Source organism: Sipha flava, unplaced genomic scaffold (genome assembly GCF_003268045.1).
Source record: "Sipha flava isolate LNK unplaced genomic scaffold, YSA_version1 250_pilon_pilon, whole genome shotgun sequence".
Classification (NCBI taxonomy): Eukaryota; Metazoa; Arthropoda; class Insecta; order Hemiptera; family Aphididae; genus Sipha; species Sipha flava.
In genome coordinates this window covers 1101734-1120583 of record NW_020272902.1, presented here as the reverse complement: position 1 = coordinate 1120583, position 18850 = coordinate 1101734, and the positions used below count along the sequence as shown (strand labels likewise).

Below are 18850 nucleotides of genomic sequence, written 5' to 3'. Positions count from 1 at the left end.
ATTTAATTTATTTTTATTATTGGGTTACAGTTTTATTGACTTTATATATACCTTGTGATTAATTTTTAATTTTAAACCATTTGTATTTAACAAAATGTTTTTTAAAATTATATACTCAATAGACTATGATTTTGTTTATTTATTTATTAATTTATGAGTATTAACCATTTATAAATAAAAAATAAAAAATAATTTTTATACATCATGTTATATTAATAATAATGTAATATTCAAATTGAATCCAGGGATTGACAAAAGACAATCGATTTTATAAATACCTTTTTTGTCAATATTATTTACTTCGCATGGTAATAATTACACACATGTTCAAATGTATATTTTTATTTTTCACTTATCTACCGAATGTTGTTTTGTTTAAGAATGTACTAATTACCAACGGTTTTCGCATACATAAAAGTAAATGAAAATTAAATACATTTTAAATATTTTGATTTTATCTTAACTATTAATTATTTATATAATTTAAAATAATGAGATTCATATTATAATATGTGTAATAAAATATTACCATATTTTTCATAATTGTGTAATAAATATATTTTTAATTATTTATTATGTATTGTAGTAGGGGTAGATCTAGATATAAATTGTGTGAGTGCATGCTCTTCATATTTCAAATTTGTAAGCCTAAGACCCAAGGACCCGCTGGATTATTTTACCACGGGCAATCGAAATTTTAGTTATGCTACTCTATTTGTCATTATTTACGTTCCCCACTGTTGTCGCGTCGGGATGAAATTCTCCATCAAACACGGCTACACAGTACTGGTCGAAACAATTTGTTTTATTGTTGTGTAAAGGCCGGCGGTCTTATTATTTTAAAACCAATATGAATTCATAATTTTCTATTTTATTTTTTTTCAATTTTTTTATTTAATTAACATTTTTAATTTACTGAGCCTTTCTTTGAGGATTTCATGAGAGACATGGCTGGTGTGTTTCTGAAAGATTAATTTTGTTGGTTAAAAGAAATATAAGTGGATTAATAATTCAAACGAAATTTAGAAAGAGTTTCGAAAACAAGTTTCGATTACGGATAAATGATTTAAATAGTTTATTAGTGAATACTAATTTTTTAGCTTGTACATAATAATGAATTATAATAGTTTATATGATGTAATATATTTGTAATGTTTTTTTTACATATTTTTATATTTTTGTACGCATATTCAATAATATGATTTGCATAAAAATTCGGGTTTTGGTAATCACTAATTAGGATCTAAAAGTCCAAAACATAAAGCAATTTCATAATAAATATTCCGACGATTTACCGATTGACGAGGCTTCGCCGTTTCCCACCAAAATGTTCCCTTGATCGTTATCACCGTGTTCGTTTTCTGCTAAAGATTATGATCCGTTTTCCTCCAAATCAAAATAAAATTTGTTTCTGATATTTTTGAAAACCCTTTGCCATCAACTCGATGGCCGAAACCATTTTCGAACTCGTAACTACGAATATGGATGAACGGGCGTTGCCGTTTTCCCTCCAGTGTCCCTCGATCGTTATTACTAGGGCTCGGAAGTTTATGCATTTTTCATTTTTTTTTTTTTTTTTGGAACTTTTTAGATAATGCTCTCATTGCTAAAAAATTCTATGTACACATTCCTTTATCTTTATTGTACTATAATAAATACATTTTTTTTACTTATTTTTATGATTTTTAAAGCATTTTTGCAATATTGTTTGTTATTTTTAAAGCCTTACAAAATTTAATAATAAGTAATACAATAATTCAAAAGAATTGCAAAAATACAGAAATGACTAAAAGTAAAATATTATTTCCACAACTCCCTTCTTTATAAAGTTTAATAACTTTATCCAATATCAGCGGTTCCCAAACTTTTACGACAACGGAACCCTTAGGAAATATATTTTGTTTCGTGGAACTTGACTCTAATTTTTAATTTATAGTTATTGTAAAATCTATACCCCAAAAAATGTTTTAAAGATAGTTCATGATTATTATTTACTACAATTAGTGTTCTCAATGTTTATATACACCTTGTGGTAGTGGCGCAACTAAGGAGAGGATCCGCAGTTCCGGACCCTTCCTCTTGAACTGTATCTTTCTAAAATAATAAAAATGTTCGATAAAATTGAAAAATTTGATTCGAAGATTGATTTAAGAAATTCCACATCAGTAAGAAAATTCTACGGATTAGCTGCTCTAAATGTCCACTACTAAGTCAATGTAACGAAGTAATACAACATTTAAGCTATACAAAACAGTGCTTAGTTTCAATGTATAAACTTGTACATAACTTTAACCTTTATTTTATACACAATTATAATAATTTTAGATTTTAATTATCGGTTAATCTAAAGACATCGGTAAAACTAATACTCACTATTGGTTTGATGAGTTTTGACATAAAATGAAATAACAAATTACGTTAGTCGAAATTCATTACCGGTCCAATAGTTATATTCTATAATTGTTGTATAGCAAATAGCTGATAGTCAGAATTCATTATCGGCGTCCTGATTTATCGTTGTTCTATTTTTAAATTAAATTTTACTGTTATTATAGGTAATATTATTATTATTACTAAAATATAAACAAAATTTTATTTTTGTTCATGATTTGCAATTAAAATTTTATTATTTCATAATAATTAAGTCTTTTACGTTAATTTATTTATACTATTTTACAACACGATGTTCAAAAGCCGTACTTTAAAATTACTTAAAAATGTGGATATGGAAATGAAATAAAGTTGCACATTAATAGTTTTCTAGTTATTGAGAGCTATTACACCCGTAAATCTAGTAAACGTCTATATTTAAATGAAAAACTATCAATATCAAAAATGTATGTAACTATTCACAGATAAATATAAAATTGATCATCTACATAATATTAACAAGATATCATCAAAGGCCGTATACAGAAGTATATTATACTCTTGTTACAATTTTTCTTTCCAAAAAAAGACCAATGTGTTTCTTATGTTGTTTATAAAACTGCAAGTGAAGAAAATAAAAAAAATTAGAATATAGTCACCATAATCATTTGGAAAGAATGTACCAATCCATTTCTAAGGATATTGATAGTACAATAGACAAAAAGGACAGCAGTTTTGTAGTTACTAGTTTTGACTCACAAACTACACTTCAAATTCTTTGCTCTGATGAGTCATTTATGTATTACAGTAGAAAATTGAATATGTTCAATCTAACAGTATATGAAGTTGCTCCTCCACAGAAAGCCTTTTGTTATACACGGACCGAAATCAACGGTAAACGGGGAAGTTCAGAGATTGGTTCCTGTCTTTTTAAGTGTATTCAAACATTACCCACTGAAGTAAAAAATATAACATTATATTCAGATTCATGTGGTGGCCAGAATATAAATCAAAATGTCATGGCACTAATGATTTATATTATAACAAACATCAATCAAATAGAGCATAAATTCATGGAGAGTAGTCACTTAATTATAGAGGTTGATTCCATGCACAGTGCTATTAAAAATGCCAAAAGAAATGTTCCAATATATTGTTCAAGATTGGTTAACTTTTTTCCAAGTTGCAAGATCAACACGAAATAGAAATAAATCTTAGCCAATATATGAAGTAAAGGAAATGTATTTCAGGGATTTTAAAAACTTACAACAACTATCTTATTCAATCATTAAAAATAAAAAAAATTGACACTGAAGGAAATATTACGAACTAATTGAAAGTTAAATGTTTTGAATATAAAAAAAAAAATCCATACATTGTTGGATATAAATATGATTATTTTAGTGAATATCAATTTATTAATGTTTGAAGAAAAAATGTTAAAAATATAAAGACGAATAGTAGCAAAATTTCATCAACCAATATTAGTTATTTAGATCTTCATTGTTTGTATTCAAAACCAATAGCAATAAGCCATGAAAAGCCTTCTCCAACTATGTGAATAGAATGTAACATCAGAGAAGTTTCACATTTTGTTTAAAAGTTTGCCAAGTATTGCGCTTAAAAAAGATAAAGATCCAAAACCAGGAGTATCTGATTCAGAGGAAGATGAAAATTACTCATTTTATTATTATCATTTATATATTATTAGCATATTATTATGTTAAAAGTTTTAAATTACTGTTATTATTACTGTTATATTTACAGTTTTCCCGTTTATAAATATATTGAGTATACCTTCCATAGTATCTATAAATGTAATTAAAGCTTAAGAAATTAAATTATTTTCCATTTTATGTTTTTCCTATACGTTATTGCACATTATTCTACTGATGTATAAATGATACATTTATTTATTATATACAATTATTCAATTATTAGATTTTTTTAACCGTCACCCGGCAGCGACGAGTAATTTAGCTAGTATGTTAGTATATTAGAATATTATATTTTAGGAATATTATTGTAATATTCTATCCATTCTATTGATTATTATTTATTATATTATGTATAATAATTTAGTCCATTGATAATAAATTATTTTTATTGTCAGTCGCCGTTCGTAATTATTATTTATTTAGAATTTAGATATTAATAGTATCAGAATACGATTTAAAATGAAACAGCTACTGTTACGTGCCACCGGCTCGATTTCAAGTGTTGCAAGTCGAAGATATGTTTAATTTAAATAAACATGAGACTTTTAATACATTAATACATTTATTTTAATACTCAAAGTGTTAACAAAATTCTAATACAAAGTGACGTGAAGTTGCTTGTTGTTCCGTGACTAGAACTCATCTGAATTATGGTCATTTTGGTCCCTCTTTTATATGGATTGATTGACGTCATTGGACTTGTTGTTTCGGCATTTATTCCTTATTTAGCAATAGGCCATTGTTCGTTTGACCTACTTCATTAATCTGTAGATTACATATTTTAATGTATATCACTGGTTTATGTCCAATTAATTAAATGTAGTTTAAATGTGTTTCTAGGAATATAGATTACATATTTTAATATATATTACTAGTTTAACTTAATCAAATATAGGTGTGCAATACCTGTGATATTGTGTTACGCACAATTCTAATTATACATGTTTCTAGGAATATGTGATAGCCCACAACACTACTAAATATTTGGGGAGGGGCGCATATTTGTATATTCGTCCAGGGCGTCAATGCATAGGCACACATTCAGTATAAAACGGGAGTGCTAAAATTATCCACCCCAAGGTGATCCGTGAGGAGCCTCAGAGCCTCCTACTTGGCACAAAATGTTTTAGTTTTACCATTTAATTATAAATGTAGCAATTTTCTATGATATCCGAAAAAAATAGCAAAACAATAATCGAGAATGTACAAATCGCGAATTACCATAATAATGACAAAAATAAAAACCTCGAAAATATATAATATCGAAAATGTACGATTAGACAATTAGAGATAATAATTTTGAAAAAAAAATTAGGCATTTAATTAAAAATGATATGCTATTCCATTTAAAAAGTTAATAAGAACTAGTATTATAATTTTAAATTATCTAATGAAGTTTTTTAGCACAATCCTTGTACTTTTTTTTATCTCTGGTTGTTCTCCAACATTATACTGTTATCGTTTTAATTCTTCTAAATTTTGAATTTTCTTTATTACATTAATAGATTTCCTTATAGTAATACATCGTTTAGTGATTTCGATTTTCAGTTGTCTATCTTATATTTAATAAATGTATTACTCGTATAATAATATTATGGTAGCTAGCAAATAGTATTTATAAATATTGATTAAATGTTCTGGCTAAATAAAAAATTTACCATTTTGTTATTTTTACATTTGTTAGATCCGAGCAGTAAATTTATTTTCTTCCTCCGATGTGGTAGTATTTTTTTGTATTGTAAAAGTAATTTAAAGTAATTTCGTACGCATAATATTACATTAGGATTTAAAATATTTTTCAATTTTTATTGTGTTTATATATTTTTTTTTATGATGTTTATTTTTTAAGTGCGAAATAGTGTTTATTAATTAGGCCTATTTGGGGAAAAAATGTTAAAAAAATGCAATTAGTCTAGACGTGGTCGTACCTAAATTGTATAGATCTTCAATTAGATATCTATATATGCAAGTAAACAAATAACAATTTAACAAATATAAATTATTGGGTGTATACGATATTAACTGATAACTTAAAACTAATATTATTCAATGATCAGATAAAGATTTATCTAAGAATAAAATTAAAACAATAATTTAAAATTTTTAGTTGATTAAACAAATTCGTTAAAAATATAATTATGTTTGAATGGTTTCTATGGTATACGATAGTCCCACAATAATGCTATAAATGTTAATCAGGGAACTAAAGTATCTAGTGCAAAAATGGCTATATGCTCTTTTGTAATACGATTTTTTGATAGAAGTACTTTAAATTTTCCATAAACCCTTTAATTAAGGAAAATACGTGTATTTATAGTTTTTTTTTTTTTTTGTTAACTTTCACTTGTCTATTTCAATTTTTTATTCATTGTTATCAGTTTATTAATATAACTAATCAATTTGGGAGTAATGTATAGTGTTTGTACATCTTATTTTGTATTTCTTAAAAAATGAATTAAATTATAAATTTAGTTTTAAATATGTACTTTTATATTGACAAAATATAGCTTATTCAAAAAAAGTGTAGTTCATAGTATTATGAATTATGGCAGGAAACTCGTATTACTATCGATTTTATTTGTTGTAAATATTTAACAATATGACAAGTATAAGCTGAAATCAATGAGTCATTGTTTGGTTCCATTATTGAGAGTTTATCTTATTTTATATACTTGTATATATATATATATGTATTATTTTCTACTTGTGAAATGATAGCATTCAATTAGTTCGAATATTTGTTTTTAACGAATATTTGTGCTCAACAGCTATATTATAAAAGTGCATAATGCAAATAATTTTGAAAGCAATAAACATTATATGAGTATACAAATATAAATAAACATATTTAGTAGAAAATAAAAGTACATAGCTTGATTTTTCTCGGTACAATATTGTAACTTTAACATTTGTAAGACTGTGACTTTATGTACTTTAATTATTCGTAATTTTTGAATTTTCATACAATGTGAATTTAATTATATGGGTATACTGACAAATTCAACACAAATTTTTCGAACAATAATTAATAACTAACTTTATTGTTTTTATTTATTTTCTTTAAACATAAAAACAATAAAGTTAATATAATTAATTTTACAATTAGAGGGCTTTTAGATGACCCATCTGGTAAGTTTCACATTTTTATACATTTAAAGTGCCATACTTCACAACATAAAACTATGTTTCTCATTAATATTTGGTTGTATTTGTATATAATGTATACGTTTTCATAGAAATACCACAATGAGTTCGGAACTCTTATAAACGATACACTAAAGAGGCATAATTTTTACAGACAAAAACACAATGTACCGGCATTGAGAATCAATTCAAAGGTACATAATATTGCTTTACAACTGTAATAACACTTATGATTATGCGTATCATATAATTTGGTTTGATATTAATAATATGTGTACTGTGTGGTTTGAATGCCAATAATATGTATTCATTGACATTTTATAGGTTCAGAACGAAATAAACATTTTATTGGCACTATCACGGTGATAAGTTTTTCTTATGATTATTTTTCATTGAATACAATTGTTCTAATAGTTTCGAATATCCTCTAAAATTATCCGTCTTGCGAATTTCTCAGCTGTATACTTTGCAGTATACCAACGGCGTATACAATTTGTAAAACCTACAAATATGAATTCCTTCAAATTAATTTTGTTTTTCGTTTCTACTCTTGTCGAAATAAGTAATTTCATGGTGATTACAAGATTGTACTACACAATTATTTTACTACGAGTATGTCTAGAAATATTTTATGTACTTAGCAGAAGTTGTGCAATATTTGTGTTGTATGTAAATTTACATAATAATATATAAATTAAAATTTTATATTTTTGACCATTAAAATTGTATTGATTTATACTGATGAATGATTTTTATTTTTTATAATTTGCATACCTATTTATTTTTCCCTAGGTGTGTTAAAATTGTATAGAGACACTGTGTTTTCATGTTTAATTATTATTAATATAATATTGTTTGAAACACTATTCAGAGCGCGAGTAAATTTGAATGAAATTTAGGATTTCATTTTCTAATATTTATGAACAATAATATAATTTTGTATTAAATTTTTTAGTTGAACGCTATATGTCAAGATTGGGCCGATAAGATGGTGAAACAAAACAAAGCATCTCATCGTTTTAACAATGAATATGGTGAAAATATTTACACTATACTGTCAATACTGTCAACGAACAAAGTAACTGAATTGGGTGTTAAAGCAGTTGATAGTTGGTACAGTGAAATAGAATTTTTTGATTTTCAAGGAACGAACACGGAAATGGATGCTTCTACAAAAGCCTGTAATTTATTTGAAATATCATTAGTAATAATAATGTTATTATGATTCAGAAACGTTGATTTTTTTTTGGGGGTTTTTAGATCATTCTTTCTAGATGTTACACTGTTCAAATTTATGAATTAATATTTTTTTATGAATCTTATTTATGAATATTTATTGTAAGATAAAGATATAGTCTGAATTATAATAATTAAAAACAGCTAAATCTATTTTATTCAAAATAATTAAAATTAAAATAAAAATATGTAATACGACATATTTGTTTATGTATTTATGTTAGGTTTAAATGTTATTTTTATAATATGTATTTTTAACACACTATAAAAATTAAATTTACTTATAATACGGTTTATGGAAATTTAACAAAAACCTAACTGTTTTATTGTTAAATTCAAATAATGATTGAATTGAATAAACTAATCAGATATTCATCAATATTTTCAGTTCACTTCACTCAGCTGATATGGAAAGGTAGTAGAGAGCTAGGCGTTGGTGTGTCCAAATGTTCTAAAAGTGGTCAAATTTATTTAGTGTGCAATTACAATCCACGGGGAAACTTCAGATCGCAGTTCAAAGAAAACGTATTGCCACCCCACGAATTATGACTTTAATTGAAACTTTATGGAATCGATTTCGATAATGCTACGTCAATAATACGTTTCACAGCTAAATCGTCTTATGCATGGATAAATAATGTAAAACGTGATACAATGATATTATTTGAATTTATTTTTATTATTTCATATTTTAATAATTATTTAATATAGATAATTTTACACTAATAAGGCTTTTAGTTATACATGAATACAAAAGATACAAGAGTTTTAGAGTAAGATAATAAGTCTCTATTCTTTATCATTGTTCCCATAGTTGAACAATATCGCATGTACCAAAATTTCAGCGTGTGATATTGTGTACTCGTAGTATAAGAAAATAATACTATCACATTAACACAGTTACATAAATTAATAATAATATACGACAATGGTCTATGACTTAAAATATACATTTACAGTTACAAATATAAATGTCGGTTCCGGTTAATTTTTGGTTTTCATCTATTATAATCATATAAATGTATAATATATATAATCTGAATGCAACATATATTATATATACCTGTATAGAAACTAAAGTCTAGACAGTTATTAATTTTTCCATCACAGCGATGTTCTATACAAAATGTCTACATTTTAGTTAGTATAATATATCGATTAAGAGTTCATTAGCTGATAATATTTAACGTTTTTAATAAAAAAAAAAAAAATAAATAAAATAATAATCAATAAAGGAAAAACAAAATACACATTTCTCCGTTCAACGTAGACCCCTTTAGCCTTTTATAAAATCACAAATGATCCCAGTTGCGAATGCATTCATTAAAATGACGCGAGAACGAACATTGCAAATAATTTTGTTAGACGTAACATATTTTGATACATATTAACAGTATAAACAAAATTAGGCACGATCTACTTAACGATATAAATAAATACATTTAAGCGTGCACAAGTAAGAAAATATGTATATATATAAAAGAAATATATTTTATAATATCTGAGTTTATAACAATTAACATAATTTTAGGACAACATAGGAGGGCATCGCTGACTCATGTAAATGTACAAATGTATCTCATGAGTTCTAAGGAAACTCGTGACTCGTTTTTTATTTCTATGTTTTACGCATTCCCTTGAATGGGTTATAGTTTTAGTGATCATTCCACCTAAATGTGTTATATAATCCATTTATGTTACATTAAAATATTATATTATAATTTTTAATGATTTTTTATTTTTCCTGTACCACATCACGGGGGTTCTAACACCGTCAATATACATTTTAAAACTTTTAATTACTCCTATATTTAATTAAAATAGATCTATGTTCATACACTGATAATTTTAAAATATATATAACATTTTATATAACATTTAAACTAAACAGCAAACGATATTTATAAAAGAATAAAAACCATCTTTTTTATCATTCACATTGTTTCCTCTAGAAGGTATCAAGTTATTTAATAATTTATTTTGGTAATGGTATAATAACTAATTTTCTATGATCCTATCTCTTTTACATTATTTTTTCTTGTTTATAGAAAAATAGAATAACAAGGAAAGTAATTTTTTTAATTTATGAGCTATGTTTGCAAATCTGTAAGTTTACTGGAAATTCAGAATCGAAAATGAATTGTAAACATTTCAATGATTCTTCTGACTACATAGTCGTTGCGTTGTAACATCAGTTATCACGAAAAGTTTTTAAGAGTAAACGGCTACTAATTTCGATCAATAAACTATGTGCATAAAATTATCATCTAAATGTATTGTACAATATTAACAATGATATGGTGGATGGTCACTTATTATAGAATACAAAAGCGAACCGCCGAAAAACGTCAGTTTGAAATAGATTGTTTTTAATGATATGTGTATTTTGGTTGCATATTTTATTGTTTTTCCTCATATTTTATTTTATGATGAATACCATGCCTTCGGGAAACGTGAGGGTTTGGAAATGGACTTCAATTGTCGGTGAATAAAATTTGATTTCAAAATTCACACTAATAATTCGTTAATGTCACGAAAAAAATGAGGCAATTTTCTTGTAACTAAAACAATATTTCATAGAAAATAGAGTAAAACTGTTATCATTTACGTTTCAGGAAGTGTTAATTGTTTTTCGAAAATCATACATGGGCTAAGTATGATGTTTTCGAGAAATACGTCATGTGACCCATGGGTTGCGAATTATACAGGGCTTAACGTATAAATATAATGCATAAACAACAGTGTTTTTTTGTATTTCATCGCTCGATAGAAATATTATAATATCAAATGAATCCTTATCAGTATCCAGAGTGAGAGAAAGAGAGAAAACATTTCGAATGATATATTTCGTTTCACCTCCACGAACAATGTTCAATTGCTCGTATGAGCAAATGTAAGTATGTGGTTATCCACTATCCATTCACGAGTCCTACGATGTACCGACAGCTCCATAATTGTCCTTTAAAATACTACATACTTTTATCGACGCCCCAGTCATGTACAGTGATATATAATGACCAAATTGAAATTGTATAAACGCTTTACAATTTATTGGGACGGAAAGATGGAGAACATTTAGAACACCATTCTCACGTTGGTGTTTACAGCTTTAGACTAGAGATCTTTTGCAGTAGTATAATTTTCGTAAATATCAAATTATTTGGGAAACTAAAAATAAAGTCCAAATCTATATCACTTCGGTAATTATTTGCAATAGTTTTGAATGCATTTTAAAATGTAAATGTTTGGACAAAATATTCACGGTGTTTTTTGGTTCTTGATACAAGTTACATTTCAAAATGGGTTTCAACGAACTTATCAAATGGCTACGAAAGGTGAGTACTGGTGGTACACAATTATTACTATATTAATTTTATTCAAATACATTTCAAGTATAAAATAATATGCAATCGCTCGAATGATAACAGTATCAAATTGAGGCGTCGATAAATTATTCATATTTTCGTGTTGTACGCGTACAATTTTTATTTATTTATTTAATTATTTTTTGGCACTTATTTTCCGCCCTCCCCACTTACTGGTAAACTGTTTGTAGAAAAAATTTTATAGAAAATCTAAATTCGACGGCGCGTGATGAGTCGTGTGCAACGTCGGGCGGAGACGCAATAGTCTTAAGACTCGTGACGTTTCGTCGCGGACGCGTTTATTATATTATATATATTTTTCTAATTTAACTAAATTTATACACATATCATCTAAACATGTATTGTATAATATATATACATACATAATCGACACACATTGAATATTTGTGGGTTCGCACCTCGTGTGTTAAGGGTCGGTAACAGAATATTTTCGACACACATTGCGAACTTTGCCACGAGGCAAAACTGAAGCGATATCGAAGCGAAAAGCTATGTTGTGTTGTCGTGTTCTCGGTCGAATGCCGTAAACCGACTTTCGGTTCGGACAATATGTATCGTATTGTCAATGCTAATAATGTTAACGATGACGATGATGGTGTTGGTGGTGGTCGTCGTGTTTCTCGTAATGAACGTGAAACGACGGGGCGAGCAGAACAGATGTGGAAGCAATCGAGAAGAACTTGTACACGCGCATGTGCATGTGTGAGACAAGTGTTCACAGCCACTTGTTGCGAGCATTGTTGCTCTTCCGTTTGCCCCACATCAGGTTGTATCATACGATCGTGCCCTGCAGTTGTTCCTGTGACGAGTGCGGCGACATGGCCGGCGACGCGGTCGTCATCGGATGGTGCAAGGATGGCACTGTCATCAGGCTTGTGTTGCTGGATATCCCTGGCGAGGACACTTCTTCCGGCGGCGTCACCTCCAGACCGATGCTGCCGTTCAGAGCGATCTTTATTGCGCTGCCGCTCATCTCGTTACTCGGATGAAGCTGCGAACAGACGTGGCGTCGACAACGATCAGTGAAATAACTAGTGAAATAGACCCCGTTGGCCGGATGGGTCGGCACGGGAGGGGTGGGTAAGAGAGAGGAAAAATAAAATAATAATCCGAAGCCGGTAGCAGATCATCGTTCACGGGCAAGAAATCCGAACTAAAAATGAACAATAGAGAGAGAGAGAGAGAGAGAGAGAGAGAGAGAGATAGGTTTTACGAGAGGTTAACCTAACATTTTGTCAGTAGGTTAACCTAACCTACTGACAAAATGTTAATTCTCTGTAGCTCTATACAATGTAGCTGAGTCTGTGATGTAAACGTTTCCAAAAATACATTCCCTTTTTCGAATACGAAAGTTGATAAGTTAATTTGAATGTAACTATGTGATTCTGACAAAATATATAAGTACTTTGTTCATTAAACCAAAACCTGCAAATCATTTTCCTAATTTTCCATAAGCTAAATACTTAGGTATTTATTTTATTAATTTTCACTAGCTACAGGTACATAAGTTTCTGTAGTCGTATATCGCTTTTAAATATATTCTATTTTAAGGGAGGACCCTCTGAATATCCGCCGAGGGATACAATACACTCCTTCTACCCTCGAGGTCGTGCCACTGCTGTACAACGAATTGTAATAATATTACGTCCAATAAGCATACCTATGAAATCCGTGTTGGTATGGATAATTCTGCGTTTGTTTCGTATTTTCAAACCATGTGGATTTAAATATAAATGTACTGTGGTGACGTAAACAACGCACCGCGTATCGTCCAAGTTGTTTACAATATTGTCAGTGGATAAGGGGAAATCCCATGTTCTAGAATATGCGATGATTATCTCGTTAAGGTAATTTCGAGAATGTTCTAGACAATCGACGCTGATATACCGGCTGGTCAGACGCTCATTCAGTCAGTCCGTGAGTACAATCCGCGACACACCGTGAATTATAATCCGCGATATATTCGGCAATTCCTCCGCAATTGTAACGCGTATCGATATTTGTACATACATATTTATATAATATAGTGTCTATTTTAATTAAATTAAATTGTGAGTAATTTTTATTACTTAAATCCCACAAATTGGTGACCTCAACGTGATGGCAGAAACAGACGCAACGATTGCTCGAGTGGCCGTCAAAATACCGGATTTCATTTCGTCAGATCCCAAACTTTGGTTTGCTATGGTCAAAGGTAGTTTCGCCAGCGCGGGAGTCACAGCTGACAGCACGAAATTCGGGTATGTGGTTGGAGCATTACCGCCGAAATATGCAGTTGAAGTCAAAGACATAATTATGACGCCGCCCTCGGACAGTAAGTATGTCAAAATTATAGATGAATTAATAAAACGTCTTAGTGCCTCCCAAGAGGAAAAAACACGTCAACTTCTGGAGCGCGTTGAGATTGGTGACCGTAAACCGTCACAATTTTTACGCCACCTCCAAAACCTGGCTGACTCTTCCATTCCGGAAACATTATTAAAGATACTTTGGATGGGCCGCCTACCAAAAAGTATACAAGTGGCGTTAACAATAGTTAAAGATAGTAAGCTTGAAGAACTCGCTGTCCATGCAGACAACATCGCGGATGCATCTGGTCCTTTGCTACCTCAAATAGCAGAGACATCGAGAAGTGACACTCTTGAAGCCATGTTGAATCTTAAAATTTCTCAGCTTACCTTGAGTATAAATCAGGAAATTGCGACGTTGAGAAGTGACGTGGCAGCGATCAATTCTCGTCCTTCGCGTAATCCGGACTCAAGACCAAGTACTTTCCGCTCAAGATCTCGATCTCGGAGCCGTACTCTCCATGGTGCAAATGGATTATGCTGGTATCATTGGGGTTATGGATCACAATCGCGAAAATGCAAGGAACCTTGTACCTATAATTCGGGAAACGTAACGGGTCATCACTGATAACGGCCAGTGAGACCAGTCCGCCCCGTACCGTCTATTCATTACTGATCGAACTTCTCAAACTTAATTTCTCATCGACACGGGTGCCGACCTATGTGTTTATCCTCGTAGTGCTGTTCCAGACCGACGAGTAAAATCCGATTACGTCCTATCAACAGCCAATGGCACGCCTATTAACACCTACGGTACTATCACGCTCAGCCTCAACTTCGGACTTCGTCGAGATTTCACTTGGAGATTTGTGATCGCGGAAGTACCCAAACTCATTATTGGTGTGGACTTCTTGAGTCATTACAATCTATTGGTAGACGTGCGTAATCAATGTCTTTTATACGGTGTTACACGACTCACCGCTCATGGTCACGTTGCTGAATCCTCCATTCCATCCATAAAGATTGTCGTGGGAGAAACGAAATACGACTGTTTACTACGAAAATTTCCCGAGATCACTCGACCATATGGAGCGCCTAAAGACATTAGGCACAGCACCAAACACTATATTCAAACGACACCAGGACCCCCAGCATCTTGTAAACCACGACGCTTAGCACCTGATAAGCTCAAGGCAGCAAAAAAGGAGTTTGAAGCTATGATCCAATTAGGCATTATTCGACCGTCCCAGGGACCTTGGGCATCACCATTACACTTGGTATTAAAGAACACAACGGACGCCTGACGTCCTTGTGGGGATTACCGTGCTCTAAATGCTTGGACTATTCCAGATCGGTACCCGGTTCGTCATATGCAGGACTTTGCACACTTTCTCCACGGTAAAACGATTTTTTCAACAATTGACCTAGTCCGAGCATATAATCAAATTCCTGTAGCTGAAGAAGATATTCCTAAAACCGCAATCGTGACACCATTTGGACTTTACGAATTCTTCTTTATGTCTTTTGGGCTTCGAAATTACCTTAACGAGATAATCATCGCATATTCTAGAACATGGGATTTCCCCTTATCCACTGACAATATTGTAAACAACCTGGACGGTTCGCGATGCGTTGTTCACGTCACCACAGTACTATATTATATTGGTATTTTAAATTAAACACTATCTAAGATCTATATAAATATATATATATATATATATATATATTTACAACGTACACAGGTTAATAATTATACATAAATTGGATTTTATAATTTTTTTTTTCTTTTGGTTTGGATTTACTGGTAATGGTGTTTTTTTTTACTGTAACTAATATGTAGATAATACAGGGCAAAAAAACACCTAAACGTGCGTTGTGCGTCACTACAGATTCTAGCTACCGCTAGTTGGTTATAACTAGAGACCGGATTTATATGCACAAAAAATCCTCAAAATATGCTTCTAAAAATGCTATAATATGTTATAAAATATGTATTTATTTTTAAATATGTACTTAAATATTCACTTAAAATGTTGTTTAAAATTATGTACAAATATATGAAATGTATTATAAATGTAAAAATAAGTATTTATTAATACGGTATTAAAAAAAGTAATAAAAGCTTTTAAAATATTTTGTCGTCAAGTCGACACTTGAACTCTATATTATTTATATATATATATATATATATTGTATATGACTATAATATGAGATTTGAGTATGTAATCTTATCTTTGGAAATTACGATCGGTCGCAATTTATCGATATTATGTGGCTTTGAGCGTGAAAATATGACGAAAACGAATATATGTGCTCTTAATAATAATATGCACTATAAAACTATAAATATGCATTGAATATGTATTTAATAGATAAAAAAGTTAAAATATGCAAAATATGCAAAGTAAAATTAGTGTTGTTTTAATAAGAAAGATCTAAATCGGGGACAATGCTCATCAGATTTCAAAAAGCTTATTCCAATACATATATGTGTTACGGTAAAAGATGAATATTGGTGAATGTCGTCATTCTCCGGTGAATGACGTCTTTTACCAAAATGATTCGATTATGTAGGTAAATGATGTAAAAAACCAGATTTTAAATTCAAATGTACATCTTTCACCGGTCATTGATGTCATTTACCAAAACTGGTGGTAAATGATGATAAATCTCAAATAATACACTGATTTTTTTAGTATAGGTACTGTTTATAATAATGATTTATTGTTAAAATAAAAAAATAATAAAATAATAAAATACGTGCATATTACAAATTATTTATTTGTACAATTTTGGTTACTATGAAATTTTGAACTGCACAACATTTCCACTGCATTACAAGCACATTTTTTAGTACCACAACCAATTTTGCAGTTGCATCGATTAAATCCTTGATGACCAGCTATTCCATGTCCTGCTGCTTCTCTTAATGTTATTTCCCTGTCTTAAATTTTTTTCATGGCTTCATCTAGCTCTAGAAATTTTTCTTTACATAGAAATATTTGTGATCATGTATATTTGTGTTTCAACACCCCGTATTCTGTCATTTCTGTCACAAATTTTTACAAATAATATTATAAAACACACATTCGTAGCAAATACAACTCGCTATAATATACCCGTCGATACTAACTAATAAACTAAAAGATTATCTCCCATTATTATTCAGGTTATCGACGTTATTGCTAGTTGGGATTTTCGTTTATAAAAGTATTAAACATCATTCTCCAATTAAACTGGTGATTGACGACAATAACCGGAGAATGTCTGTATTTACAACGTTTACCAATTTTTAGGTAAATGATGTCATTTACTGGGGAATGACGTCTTTTACCACGTTTACATCATTCACCGCAACATATGCATTTGCATATAAATCCGATCCCTAGTTATAGCATTAAATTAAATATATGTGATGAGTATACCAATATAAGTGGTTGGTAGGTATATCAATAAAAGGTACGGGAATGTTTTGTTTGAGGTGGAGATAAAACGATATAACTATGATCACGTGCAAACTAGTTTCAACAAAAGCGATACGGGTTATTAATTATTGCCTTTCTACAAACAGGCATTTTACGATCCTCAAACGCATTAACAAATTCATATTTTCCAAACAATTTAATTAATAATATGTGTGTGTGTGTGGGTGTTATAATGTTATTTTGTAAATAATTCGTAGATCAAACATTGATATTAATGAAATTTAACTAACGAGGTACATCCTGATAACAGCGTCGTTAATATGACATATTTTTCTCGATACGCGCATGTACTTGAATATGAATATTGCGATATACGTTTAAAAACATTTTTTCGAGATTTTTATTTTTATAATTCTATAATTCTTGTACACATTTTGTATCGGAAGTTATAACTGCTTTTAGGAACTCTTAACGTTTTCATAAAATACTTTTTTTTATAAATAATAAACCTATAATAAACCTGAATAATATATTAATTACATGAATATATGATTAATAATTTTGCCTCGGGATATTATGATCGTGAAATAATAGTAGATTTTAGATGATTTTAAATTCAATGGACTTAGTTAAAAGAAGTAGCTATAGTAAGTACATATTACATACAAACTTAATGTTTATGAATAATATGTATTTAATTAAATCTGGTATCCAGAAATGTAGGGTAACATATTTTCTTTTTTACTTGCTTCAACATGCCGTCATCACTTTTTTTTTTTTTAGAGAGAGCGATGAACACGGCTAATTTACTTTGACTATTTTACGGTATTCATTTTCAGACAGACTACATATTAATTGATTATGACAACTACTCGTCTATTGATGAGGCAATTACAATTATTTTGGAAATTTCAAAATACATTTAAACAGGGAACCAAAACTGGTTGCAATTTAGTTTGGAAACGTTGAGTACCTGAGAAAATGTTGAAACCCAACTAACATGTGAACTGGGTTTTCTACAAAATCGAAACCCGGAGAATAATTAAATCAGATTTCCCATCAAACCCGGTATTCCTATTCATTAAAATGAATTTTAAAATGTTTAACCATGAAAATTGTGAACTAAATTTAAGTGAATAAGCAGATAAAAGATATAAAACTACGTAAGTGTTGCAATTGCACGTGAGAGTGAAATTTTCGATTTTAATAAAATACGAGTCATGACCTACAAAATATTAATAATAATAATAATAATAATAATAATAATAATAATAATAATAATA

General features: G+C 29.6%; 2 protein-coding genes across 6 annotated transcripts in view; one reads left to right on the top strand and one right to left on the bottom strand.

Moving 5' to 3' along the window:
- The first annotated feature begins 7119 nt into the window (after window positions 1–7119).
- LOC112684476 (Golgi-associated plant pathogenesis-related protein 1-like) lies at window positions 7120–9134 on the top strand. 2 transcript variants are annotated; one of them, XM_025556028.1, is made up of 4 exons: window positions 7120–7217; window positions 7325–7426; window positions 8188–8413; window positions 8857–9134. In XM_025556028.1, exons 1-4 carry the CDS (start codon window positions 7206–7208, stop codon window positions 9015–9017), a joined length of 501 nt encoding a protein of 166 aa, XP_025411813.1. In that variant the 5' UTR covers window positions 7120–7205; the 3' UTR covers window positions 9018–9134. The 2 variants fall into 2 exon arrangements, with proteins under 2 accessions (XP_025411813.1, XP_025411814.1); XM_025556029.1 differs by lacking the exons at window positions 7120–7217; window positions 7325–7426 and adding an exon at window positions 7512–7844.
- Window positions 9135–9499: 365 nt separating this feature from the next.
- The window catches only part of LOC112684503 (potassium channel subfamily T member 2), a 60343-nt gene continuing 50992 nt past the window's right edge, over window positions 9500–18850 (bottom strand). For 3 of the 4 annotated variants that reach the window (XM_025556052.1, XM_025556053.1, XM_025556054.1), the window contains one exon: window positions 9500–12845. In XM_025556052.1, coding sequence (XP_025411837.1) covers window positions 12627–12845 — 219 coding nt within the window. In that variant the 3' untranslated portion in view covers window positions 9500–12626. The remainder of the gene's footprint in view (window positions 12846–18850) is intronic. The other variant, XR_003148706.1, reaches the window with a different exon arrangement.

What these genes read in the sequence shown, in the direction of transcription:
- LOC112684476 (XM_025556028.1), top strand. An exon ending in CATTGAGAATCAATTCAAAG is followed by an intron (nt 7,427 to 8,187) that starts GTACATAATATT and finishes TAAATTTTTTAG; the next exon opens with TTGAACGCTATATGTCAAGA. An exon ending in GGATGCTTCTACAAAAGCCT is followed by an intron (nt 8,414 to 8,856) that starts GTAATTTATTTG and finishes CAATATTTTCAG; the next exon opens with TTCACTTCACTCAGCTGATA.